Source organism: Hydra viridissima, unplaced genomic scaffold (genome assembly GCF_058129835.1).
Source record: "Hydra viridissima isolate aposymbiotic clone 2 unplaced genomic scaffold, HvirCarnegie_v1 scaffold_10, whole genome shotgun sequence".
In the NCBI taxonomy this organism is placed as follows: domain Eukaryota; kingdom Metazoa; phylum Cnidaria; class Hydrozoa; order Anthoathecata; family Hydridae; genus Hydra; species Hydra viridissima.
The window spans coordinates 10,092,034-10,105,160 of record NW_028324309.1 but is presented as its reverse complement, the minus strand read 5'-3'; the positions used below and the strand labels follow the sequence as shown (position 1 = coordinate 10,105,160).

Below are 13,127 nucleotides of genomic sequence, written 5' to 3'. Positions count from 1 at the left end.
AAGTTATTTTGTTTTATTTTTTAAGATTACCATTACCCCCTGGTGCAATGCAAACATTATGGAACAATGATGCACAGTATGTTGAAACTTATTTTAAAAAGGTAAGTAATTAGAATTCCTAATATAATTTAGAATCGTCAAACTTTAGCCACTTTTTATCTTTGTGACTTCATAACTTTTGATCAAAGCATTTTTGAAAAATACTTAAAAGCTTAAAAACATGTGAGATGGTGTAGTCTACTAAACTAAAACTATTTAAATGGTGTAGTCTACTAAACTCCCATCTGTTCAAATTACATATGGCTTCATAGAACCCAATTTTTTTTTATAAATATGGTGGCCAATGTTAGGAATGGATCACCTAACTTTTACTGGAAAAAAATAACATGTAAAATGCACCATTTTTCAGTAAAATTATTTGACATTCAAATGAGTTTACAAAATAAGTCACTTCACATTTCTGAATTTCTTTTACCATTTTTTAAATTACAAATTAATCCACAAATAGTTCTGCTTAAATGTATGGATCACTAATCAATATAATCAATTTTTCAATTGAAGTAGAATTTTTTTTGTTCATAGCAATAGCAAAGAGGATTTTGGAACTGGCAGGTAGCTGATCTTGCAGATAGCATCTTCTAATTTCATTCAACAAAAATCATCTTTTGTAGGCAACTGAAAACCTTTTGAAGGCCCAGTTGCGTGCATGAACTTTTACATCATTTTCATCATTGTATATATCCATCATAGTGGTGATCCACCATTTGTTTTCATATATGACAGCCTGACAATTTTCTTCTGCAATTTCATCAAACTTTGCTTTCTTCTTACTCACAATTTTCTTGTTTTTCTGATAATTCATCAGTTCTTAATTATACAACTTGTACTTAAGACTTTTTTGGGAGGTGGTTTTCTGAAACATGACTCATTGCATCTACTTCTGAATTACATGCTGCAGTGGTAATTTTTTCAGCTACAACTTTAAACTTTTTCTTTGACACCGGATTTGATTGCTTGTCTAAATGTGTTGTTTGCAAAACAAGCATAACAGATTGTGACAATGTATCTGAGAACACCAAATGATCATGGTCAGGTTCAATGCCAGGCACTATTTAAGTACACATTTCTCATCAAAATGCCAAATACCACATGCTTGAAAACCAAACTGTAGATTGGTATGACAACACAAGTCCATAGTATGGCCAACATTTTTCAACAGCTGGGGAAAATTGCTTTTCTGCAAACATTCTGCTTTGCTATGTGATCCTTTGTAGTCTTCCAGAATTTGATGCCAGATTTTTTGCTCTAATGAAAAAAATGGCTGACACAGGTGTGTTGAGTTTGATGGCAAGCATATAAAATGGATGTTGTTTTCCTGGCACAAGTTTGCAATTTCATTTGTAAAGTGGCTTGAAAGGTTATCTCTGATAAACACTTCTGGGGCCATCCAAACATTTCATATGCAGCATCAATATTGTTTTAAATCAATCAACAAGTGTAGCTGAGTTAAATCAACCAAAGTGCATTTGTATCGAGATCCTTTGCAACAACAATGCTTTTTGTCACACAACGCCTGACAAAGTTTAATCAGATTATTTAACATAATCACGTTTTTTAGACATTTATATATATTATCAAAATTTCTAAAATAGTTAAGGATATTATGTAGAATATAAAAATAAAAAACAGGTTAAAGTTAGGTAAAAAATGCCTTTTTTTGTTCTTAACATTGGCCACCTTATTTTCTCAAAATTAGGCTGAAACTATTAAAAAGCAAAAGTAAGACATTTTATAGCAATGTATTTAGTTTCTAAAAAAAAAAGTTAAACATGGATTCCAAGTTTAATTTACTGTTCATTAGGCAAATCATAGGGTAGACCAGGCCATGTTGGGGGGGGGGGGAGGGCTTTTTTATGATTTTTAACTTTTTCATGTTTTATTATTATTTTTTTTTTTTATGCAAAAACTATATACCATCCATAAGGACACTACTAAAGTTTCAATTTTTATACTTACAAATGGGGGAAAAAATTAATTAAAGTTACAGAAAAAAAAATTGAATAAGCTTGTTGCTTGAGGAGAACAAATAGAAAACTTTGGATGCCTCTTCAAGAATCCTGTAAATCAATTACACCCTGCAATTTGTAACTCTAACTATGAGTGGGGATTTTTTTGCTGCAGACAATAGCATATGTATACACAAAGGATTTAACCTCCCTAGGAAACTCACTTTTCATAAGGTATTGCTCAAGAAAGTCACCATACCTAAAAACAAAAAAGTAAAACTAGCCTACAAATTGAACATTCTTTTTAATTATTTCAGTTGTGTTTTATATTGAACCATTTGTGCATGACTCTTAGGTTATAGAAACAAATTATCAAATTCATTAAAAAATCAAATTAATTATACAAAAAAAATTAGTTGAAAATTTTCTTTAGTGTAATAGTTACTTTGTTAGGCTCAAACATTTCAACAGTAGCATCAAGCTGCTGTTGATTTCTATTATCAGAATACAGAGGAGTCACTTCGTTATTGCATTGTTATTATCAGAATATGGAGGAATCATCTCAGTTTGAAATGAAGCATTAGAACCAGAAGGTAATTTTCTGTGCTTAATGCATTTCCTTCATAGAGTCTTCTGAGGTATGTTGAACTCTGTACTTACTTTTCTAATTGATCTTTTATATACCTTAATACACCTAAACACTATGAAACCCTGATAACTCTAACAAATTTGTTAAATACCCATGAATTCCCTAATAGTTTTTAAAGCTGGTTTGTGATTGAAATTTACTTACAATTAGGTACCTGGTTACATGTTTATTTTTTTTAATAAGTAGTATTTTACTTATTAGTATTACATATTTACATATTTACTTTTTTAGTACCAAAGTACTTACTGTAATTACATTCTTACATTACATAACTATATATAATGCCTACATAGTATGAAGCCCTGTAAACTAATAAAATTATCAAATACCTATTGATTTATTTGAATTTTTCTCATGTTTTGAAACTGCTAAAACATTTTCATTAAAAAATACATTTAGATAAAAAAGAAATTTTCTATTACAAATTATTTAACATGAATTGAAAATGCACAAGCATAAATGGAGTACATTAGTTCATATGGCCAATGGACCTCATTTGTTCAGGGTCATCCTACCCTATCACCATGTTTAGAGAAAGTATGGTTTTCTTCTGGATCATTCATAAATACTATGTAACATTGTATATCAAAATGGTAAGCATCATGTTTGAAACATCTGAGGATTTTTTTTTACATACAATGTTACTATAGATAGCACTTCTGTCTAAGACTAGTAAACACAAACACATCAAATCAAAAGTTTACTCCAATTTATCTAAAATTAATAAAAGACACTACACTACCAACTGTTCTCAAACATCTGTATTACTTTTAAAAAATGAGAGGAGGCTGTCAACATTCCCCTTGATTCCTTACATCCCCAAGTACATATTCTGTGAACTAACTCAAAAGGGTCATCCTGTCACTATTGCCAACATGCCTTGGTCTACCCTAGTTTTTATTTAGCAATGGCATTACTGCACCAACAGTAAAAAAAATTGTGGTAAAAATGGGTAATGTGCACAAATAATTTTACCACACTGCAGTAACACCAGTGCTTAATCCTTATATGCAAGCATTGATTATATTTAAAACCAAAAGTATAAAGTCAATCTTTAATTTGCATAAAGTCTTTAGTTGTTTTAGGATGTATATGATTAATATGAGATTGTTATAAGATTATTATGGAATCCTAAAAGTCCTATCATAGATGTCAGTGACCACCTTGCTTTTCTTTTATATCATAAAAGCATAGAGTATGTTCTTTTTTATGTTCAGGGTTATTACATGACTATGGATACTGGCAAATTAGATGAAAATGGGTATATACATATTGGAGGGCGTATTGATGACATTATAAATGTAGCTGGTCACAGGTTGTCAACCAAGCAAATGGAAATGGTAAACATAACTCTAATATGATTGAAGATCATTTTTTTTCTTAATTTTTTAAAGTTATTTTAATGCATTTTTAAATTGTCTTTTAACTTGAAGTTTTTGAGATCAAAGTAAATTCAAATTTCTCATATTCATAATTGGTTCATTCATTTGTCTGAACCTACTGGAATATTGGTTCTCAAGAAAATCTGTCAACAAAAAAAGTCACATGAATAAAAAGTTTATTGTGATAGAGACCATTTACAGTAGTTCAAATAAACAAAACAATTTTCAGAAATAATTCTGAAAAGTGAAATTTCATTGGTTGATCAGTATGAATCAGCTGCAGTGAATGCAGATCAGTGTTAAGTCACAGTAAAAACAAGTCAGTTGAATAAAAGTTATTCTTGGAAATTAACAAAATGAAAAAAAGTTTGAAGAAAAGATCAAATGAGTTTGAAACTACTTAAATTCTTTTGAGAAGATTCCTTATTGATTGATTCTACTTCTGTCAAAATTCTTGTGAGAAGATTCCTCATTGATTGATCCTTCTTCTGTCAAAATTCTGGTTGATATGGTCTAGTATGACTTCCAGAAACAACAGATGATTGCTTCACTATAGTTCTGAAAAAGGATGTCATTAATATCATGTATGCTTCTTGGAAAGCAATAAAGTGCAATAGATTAAATTTCTAAAAATGATAAGCATTATTACCTTATTGCTTAAACCATAGTAGCATAAAAGTTGTACTAGTAATGTGATAAAATTGGTTCAGCTGATTTGGATTAGCAGCTAAGTGTTTTGATGCCAACAACACTTTCTCTAAGTGTTGCATAGTCTTTCCTTTCAACAAATTTCAGTGAATCTATCAACCTACATGACAAAGAAGGTAACATTTTGTCATATCCAGTAATAACTGTGCGGAGGTAATGGACAGCTTATCCAGTGATAGCTGTTGTTCCTTTTTTTTTTATCTAAACTTTAGGTAATATTGTAAAATGTTTTAAAATATCTATTATTGTATATTTAGAGTTGTAATATACTTATATATAATACTTATATATAATATTTGTATATTAGTCTATGTAATTAGTCTTATCAGTTGTCAAAATGTGAAATATTTGATCCAATTAGTACAATGTTATTATAATATTTTTTATAAAATTTTTAATAAAGTTATAGGAAACCATCTTTTGTATTGTCATAGGTACAAAGTATTACAAATTTAAATTATGTGTGGTTAGAATTCAATTGTATGATAAAATATATTATTTAGTTATTAAATTTTGCATTTTAAACAGTATCAAGTATTTTGGAATAGAAGTTTTAATAGTCTAGATACTAGTAGTGTTAAAGTAATAAATTGCAAACCAAAGGAATTGTCAGTTTCATAGTTCTTGTACTCAGAATATTATTATTTAGATTAGAAACTTCATTAGAAACATAGTTTTAAAATCCCTGCACTTTGCAAAATGTAGTTCATTGATCAAAATGTTCACCAGAATTCCAACAGGTACTTTGAGTAACAATTCCAGTCATCAAATCAAACTCTGGAGGTGGAACTTAAAATTTCAATAACATAGTAAGATATTTTATGTAAAGAATTCTTTCATTGATTTCATTGGAGGTTTTCTTAGACCTTTTTTTATTATTTTTAGTCTTGACCTAAGTATTTTGCATTCATTTAATAACCCCTTCACACTACAAACAAGCTCTTTGCTGGATATGGCTAAAATCAGTTTTCCACTCTTAAGATCTAAATTAACAATGAGCTTTGTCTTCCAATATTGTCTCAACTTTTGAATCTTGAAATATAATTCTCAAGATTTAATTAAGCCAACATTTCAACTTTTGTAATAATTAATAACTTTTAATGATTTTAAGAATTAAGATTAGTTAAAGTAACTAATCTTAATTCTTAAAATCATTAAAAATGCTCTTAAAATTTTTTAAAATTACTTTAAGGAAAGATCTTTTTATATCTATCAATCAAACTAGATTAAAAATAAATAAAAATATTTAACTTGTGTTTTTCTATAAGAATAATGAAGACTGAGTATCCTAAATAATTACCAACTTTTGATTATGAAAGTTGAATCAAGAAAGCCTACATGAAATTGCTTAACATATCTGAATTTCAAGTTTATGAAATTCAAATAGATTTTAAAAGAAAAAATATATTTGTGATTATTATTTATAATTATTATTCTTTTTTACGGAAGTAAAAACCAAATGAAGATTTTCAACTTTAAATTTGTTAACAACTATTTAGTGTGTTATCTGTAATATATTTTTTTAATATCTTTTCTTTTATGTTGATTCTGCACCACCAAAATTTGTAGTGAAGAAACTTTTTGTTTAAACTTTTGTTTAAACTTTAATTTATTTTAAAATTCCATTTGTAGCTCTTAAATAAATTTTGGGGCTTCTTTTGATGTTTTCTTTTGATGTTTTCTTTTGATGTTTTCTTTTAAAATTTTCTGCTTGTGAAGATCCAAGTGAATGAAATTATATTATTTATAGAATGAAATTATATTATTTATAGAATGAAATTATATTATTTATAGAATGAAATTATATTATTTATAGAATGAAATTATATTATTTATAGAATGAAATTATATTATTTATAGAATGAAATTATATTATTTATAGAATGAAATTATATTATTTATTATTATGTATATTATTATTAAGTGAATGAATGCCAGTATTTTATCAAACTATTACTAAAATTGAAGTTATAATGAATTTTAGTAACAATACAACAGTAACAATATATGAGATGTTAATAAATGTTATGCATAATTATTTTTCAAAGCCCATTGTGTTGCAGGCATTGTTATACTTTATTATAACTATAATTATTTTTCTTTTAAAAAACAGTAATTTCATTTTTATATGCTAGTTTTTCTGTATTTAAAATCAAAAGATGTCTATGATTCATGGTATGAATTGTTTTAAAAGAATTTTGTGTTTGTAGAGTTTAGCTTCAGAATTTTTTTCTAACATTGCTAAATCCTAAATTTATCATATTGATAAATAGACTAAAAAAAAACAAGTTAAAAAATTTATTGATAAAGTAGCTTCATCCATAAAAAATTTTACTAATTAGATAAGTTTTAAAAGCATTTTATTTAATCCTAAATACTTACATTACTTTTTCTCCTCAATTTTTTTCTCCTTTTTTTCTCTTTCGTTTGGAAAAAAAAATTTTTTTATTCTGTACTGATTACACCAACAGTTAAAGGAAATTATAGAAGTATAAGTTTCAAAATCATTTGAAAAAACATCAATCATTTGAACTTCTGTTACTGGGTTTACTGAAAACAAGGACTTACATCAAACACCAAAAGTCTCAATTAAAAATTTTGATTCAACAAGACAAAATCTCCTAGAAAAACCTATTCAGATGCATTAGAACAAATAAATCCTAATTATTCTTTTAAGAAACAAACAATATTTATAAAAATTTTTCATTTTTTTAGAGTTAACAAGTTGGCAGAGTTTTAATAATCAAAAGATTAGTCCAAAAAATAACTTTTTTATTTATTTTGTAATTATTATACATATGTGTGTATATATATATATATATATATATATATATATATATATATATATATATATATATATATATATATATATATATATATATATATATATATATATATATATATACATATATATATATATATATATATATATATATATATATATATATATATATATATATATATATATATATATATATATATATAAAATTTAAATTATTAAAAAAAAATTTAAAGTTGTAGAGGAATTAAAATATTATAGTCATTAAAATCGCTTTTATTTAAATTCTATTTTACTCAAATAATAGGCTATTGGAAAACATCCAGATGTATCTGAGCAAGTTGTATTGGGGATAAATGATTCAATTAAAGGTGTTGTACCTGTTGGATTGGTGGTGTTAAGTAAAAGTATGTTTTAACTTATTCAAACTTTTTGTTTATCTAGTTTTATGATCCTTGCAAGAATTTTCCAAAACAACTTATACTTTGAAAAGCTTCAGATATTTTAGGTATTGTAGAAATTTGTGTAAAGACTATTTAGAATCACCTTTCAATTTTACTGATTTCTTTTGGTGGTGCATGATGGGAATTTTAGCTTTTATTTAGATATAGTTATCAACAGTGTTTAGTTTGCTAATGTCAATATATACCTGAAGAATATTACAAATATTTTGCAAGTATGAGTTTATCAAATGCTTTGAGATTTTTAGGTAAGTTTGTCTAGTTTTTTAATTTTTGTACAAATGTGCAAGCTCTCTGAAGATACACTAACATGTTTTATCATTATCTTGACAAGCTTATCTCAAAATCTCAAAATGTTTGTTAAACCTAGTGGAAATTGCAAAACTAGAGTGAAGTTTGTTCTAAAAATTCTCAGAAGAACATTGTCAAATTCATAAGTCAACTATAATATTGCCTCAGAAAAACATGTTGAAAATGTTAATTTTATAGGTAGATAATTCATGTGACATAAATTTTAATTGTTTTTCCTGACAAAATGGTGCATGGTAGAAAAACTGCGCACCATTTTTGGATTTAGAAAGGTCTGGATGATAAGGGTAACCTATAAGTTTAACCAGAAGGCCCGAGGTTTTGATGTGACAATTGTCAAAAATACACTTTTTCTGAAATATAGAAGGTTTATCCTGAATATTTGGTAAGGAGCAATTTAGTTTTCAGATTTGGATATAGCATCCTCAAATTTACAAAAATCAGCTATCAAAATGAAAGGAAGAAAAAAAGAGGTCAGTTTAACTGACTAGTATATGCACACTTAACCGCAAAATTAATGTACCATTTATAAATTCCAACTTATTTTGAAAAATGTTATGTATTTCCCTGATTTATCAATTACAAAGATGATAATAATGTTTATTGTTATGCCTTTTGTAGGTTTTTTTCTGTTTCCCTTATTTAATTTCAAAATTATAGCAACTTTTTATAAGTTGCATGTTTTGCTGTAATTAAACCTCACTTCTAAAAGAAAAGTATGTATTGGTTCTAAATTTTTAAAATTGTTTTAACAATACAAAAGATAACTGTCATTTTTGTCTAGAATGCTGCATTGCAACACATTTGTTTGCAATGCAGCATTCTAGACAAAATTTAAGTCGTGATGAATGTGTTGCAATTGTTACTTTGTCCAATGAAGGATTAACAAATCACCAACTTGGTAGAAGATTTGGAGTGTCTCATACAACAGTCGGTAGGGTTCCACAAAGGCTTAAAGAGACCAATGACAACTTGGCCAAGGTAAACCATGAGCTATCAATGTTGTGGAGGGCTGATTTTTAATGCTTTGAACACTGAGAGAATGGTTCACTACTGTACAAAGTCTCCAAGTACAATTTGCTGAAGTTGATGGAACTGCTGTTAGTCAAGATACCATAAGAAGAAGACTTGGTGCTTTAAGTTTACAACCTCAGGCAGCAGCTACTGGTCCAGGACTGTCTGTAGACCATCGAAGAAACAGACTGGCTTTTGCAAGGAGGCATATGAATTGGGAAATACATGATTGGGCACAGGTCTTATTTACAGATGAGTCAAGGATTTGCTTTGTAAGTTCTGATTGCTGCCCAAAAGTGTGCAGAAGACCAAATGAAAGATATTTCGCTTGTAACATTCGAGAATCCACTTTATATGGAGGTAGTTCATTGATGGTATGGGGTGGAATATCTCTGGTGGACATCTGACTTCTCAACAACACATAGCAGACATTTTAGAACCTTTAGTGGTACCTTTTGCACCGTACATTGGAGATGGATTCCTTCTTATCCAAGAGAAAGCTAGACCACACACAGTACATATTGTTACTGAATGCTTAAATAATGTTAATGTTGAAGTTTTGGAGTGGCCAGCTTGCAGTCCAGGTAGAAACCCAATAGAGTATCTTTGAGATGTAATGAGATGCTTTGTTAGAAGCCAACATCCACCACCTAACATCCTAAAGGAGCTGCGACAAAGTCTTATCCGTGTGTGGGAGGATATCCCTCAAGAAAGGATTAGATCTTTAATTGAAAGTATGCCATGGTGCTATCAGGCTATGATAACATCAAGAGGTGGTAACACAAGTTATTGATAAGTCAAAAATGTTTCAATTTAAGCTGTATTAGTGTGCATAACAATAATAATGTGAATTCTATTATTATCATTGAAATAACTGTGTTCATGTGTTCTTTTCTTAATGTCAGAATATATGATAATATTGACGACAATTAAAATAAATCGAAATGTATAATTGGTGCATTAATTTTGCAGTTAAATGTATTTAAACATGTCAAATAAGTTTAAGTATTTTTTTAAAAAAGTATTGATTTTTTTAAGGTTGTTTCAAAAATCCAGTTTCATTTCAGTGCCATGGTATTGAACCTGGAAGTTACTTCTATACTCAAGTTACTTTTAGACCAAAATTTCTAAAAAAGTTCTAAACTGATATAACTTCTGAACTATAAGAGTATTAGTCCTTTAGAAAAGAGAGTTTCAGAAACCTAAACAAGGTGTTAGTGGCAAAGAGCAGAGCAAATTAAAAAGTTTGAAAAAATTGACCAAAGCTTTTTTTTTGTGTTCTTCCTTGGTCAACCTGTTAAAGAATATTTTTGGCTTTGGCCAATCATCAAACCCTAGCTAGTTGTCCAACAAAAATCTTTGATCAATATTTTTACTGATTTGTTTTCTACATATTTACCATTTGTCAAAACTGCCAAAATTTGTTTTTGTTCTTGACTTTAACAGTGTTTTACACCATAAACAAGTTTGGATGTTCTTTTTGCCATATTTCTGGTATGCCAATGGTGACTTTTAGAGGATTTCCCCCTGTAGATGCTCAGAAAGTAGATCCTTTAAACAGATCTTCTGTAGCCATTTTACTTTTTATGATTCCAAAAGCAAACTAGTAAATATTTTTTACAGGTTGCCAAAACAAAGTTCATTTTATTTTTATAAATTTTAAAAATATAAGGTAAAAAAAATTAACCTTTTTGGCTTGTGAGAACCTAATAAAAATGCTAATCTTGTGAGATTGGAAACAGCATTGCTGGAGTTACAGTTGTGAGGCTGACCAGGTGCAAGAGATGTAAAGTAGGAAAAACATAAGTGTATATATATATATATATATATATATATATATATATATATATATATATATATATATATATATATATATACATATCAGTGTGTTAACACACTCATAATTTATGTAAATATGCAGTACCATTATATCTCTAATTAAATTATTCGCCGTCCAGCAATTCCAGTAACATCACCATAAGTAATAACAGTGGTTCACCAATCTTGTACTTTTTTTGAACACAGCTGTATTTTATTCTCATAAGCTTTGTTTTTTTATAGATTGTACGAAATCTCATGGTGATATTGTTAAAGAAGTAATTGCTTTGGTACGCACCGATGTGGGACCAGTTGCTGCATTAAAGAAAGTCGTAATTTTACCAACACTGCCTAAAGTAACCACACTAGTCAAGTTTATGTTGCAATAGTTTTTTTTTATTGGTTTACTTATTGTGTCTTCACGTCATCGTCAGTCGCAATTTTTTTTTTTTTACCGGTCTTACATAGGGTGTATTCTGTGTAAAAAGAAGTAAAAAGTAAATTTGAGTTGTTGGTATGAAGTTTAGGTATTAAAAGAATTTGTAGAATGAGATAATGAATCTTTAATTTCTAGAATGGAAAAAAATAACGAAAACTATGAAATTTTAAAGAATTTACTGATAACTAGTATTTATCTTCGTAAAGTTTTTTAAAACAGTTATCAGTAAACATGAAATTTCCGCCGTAAGATGGTTTTGTTATTTGGAGAGTTTTTCTGCAATTTGATGCTTCTATTAAAAGCTCATTTTTTTGGTTACTTTTTCAGACACGAGCTGGCAAGTTTGTTCGAGGCGTTCTCAAGAAAATACTTAATGGTGAGGAATATCAGGTACGATAGTATTTTAGGCGTCGTTCTTAACAAATCTCAAAGTCCTCAAAAAAAAATTTTTTCATGAAACTAAAATGTCTAAAATACACGAAGAAAGAATTTACGAATTTTATTTGAAAAATCTTTTCGATAAAAAAGAGCGCTGAGAACGAATTTGAACACTAGAGAAGCTAACAAAAAGATGAAGCGCCTAAAAAAGGTCGCTCAAAAGCTTAACTACTCCAAATCATATATCTTCAAAGTGCTGATTCGACTTTAAAGATTTTTAAAATGTCATTTCGGACAGAGAACTCGCAGAAACGAGTGACGTTATCGAAACGGATTATTTAATATAATTTCTTTCTTTTTTCAAAAGTAATAAAAGTCTGTTCTGCAATAGACCAAGTTCACTGCAATATACGTTATCGATATATCGATCGACTGGTAGCCATCGTGAATTAACTTGTATTTAGTTGAAAAACAAAACATGGGTCATGCGACTTTTCTTCGCATTTCAAATCGATATTCTTTGTGCTCTGAAGTACTTTCACATGCAAAAAAATTTTTGAATTAAGAACTTTACTTAAGATAAAAGTTTTATTTTGGGTAAGTTTATCAGGATAAAATAGTCTTCATTTGTCGCGCCAACTTGATGTTTATTGCTGATCTCCCCAAAGCAATAAATTTCTATTGAGTTGAACTTTTCAAAACCCAAAAATTCAGAAAAATTTTATCGAAAAAAGTTTTCAAGTTAAGATTCATCAAATAAGACATCAAATGTTGATGAAATGATCAAATGATCAAATGTTGTTTATTTGTACAAGTTTAAAAAGAAAAACATTTTCTGTTTTTCATATTTATGATACTTATATTTTGAAATTCATTAGAATTTTATTGTCTTTAGGCTCCTCTAACATTGGATAACGTCGATGATTTTCACGAGGTGGAGCGTATTTTGAAGGGATCTAAATGAATGGTAGTTACAGTATTTTAGGGGGTATAAATTGCATGTTTCATGAACTCAAACTCAAGAACGACACAACATTACTAAAATTAGTTTGGTGGATGACAAAAAAAAAGCCAACAAAACAAAATATTTTTCAAGAGCAAAATTATTTACAGAATGTTGAGAGCTTTTTAATTTCGCAACTATTTTTTAATAAAATTGTTCAGTTTTTTTATCTGTGCATAAA

General features: G+C 28.3%; 1 protein-coding gene across 1 annotated transcript in view; it reads left to right on the top strand.

The window, feature by feature from the left end:
- The window catches only part of LOC145181844 (acyl-CoA synthetase short-chain family member 3, mitochondrial-like), a 33,266-nt gene extending 20,139 nt beyond the window's left edge, over positions 1–13,127 (top strand). Inside the window, exons 14-19 of the mRNA XM_090065560.1 lie at positions 26–101; positions 3,873–3,995; positions 7,832–7,931; positions 11,370–11,482; positions 11,893–11,955; positions 12,839–13,127. Coding sequence (XP_089921686.1) covers positions 26–101; positions 3,873–3,995; positions 7,832–7,931; positions 11,370–11,482; positions 11,893–11,955; positions 12,839–12,907 — 544 coding nt within the window. The 3' untranslated portion in view covers positions 12,908–13,127. The remainder of the gene's footprint in view (positions 1–25; positions 102–3,872; positions 3,996–7,831; positions 7,932–11,369; positions 11,483–11,892; positions 11,956–12,838) is intronic.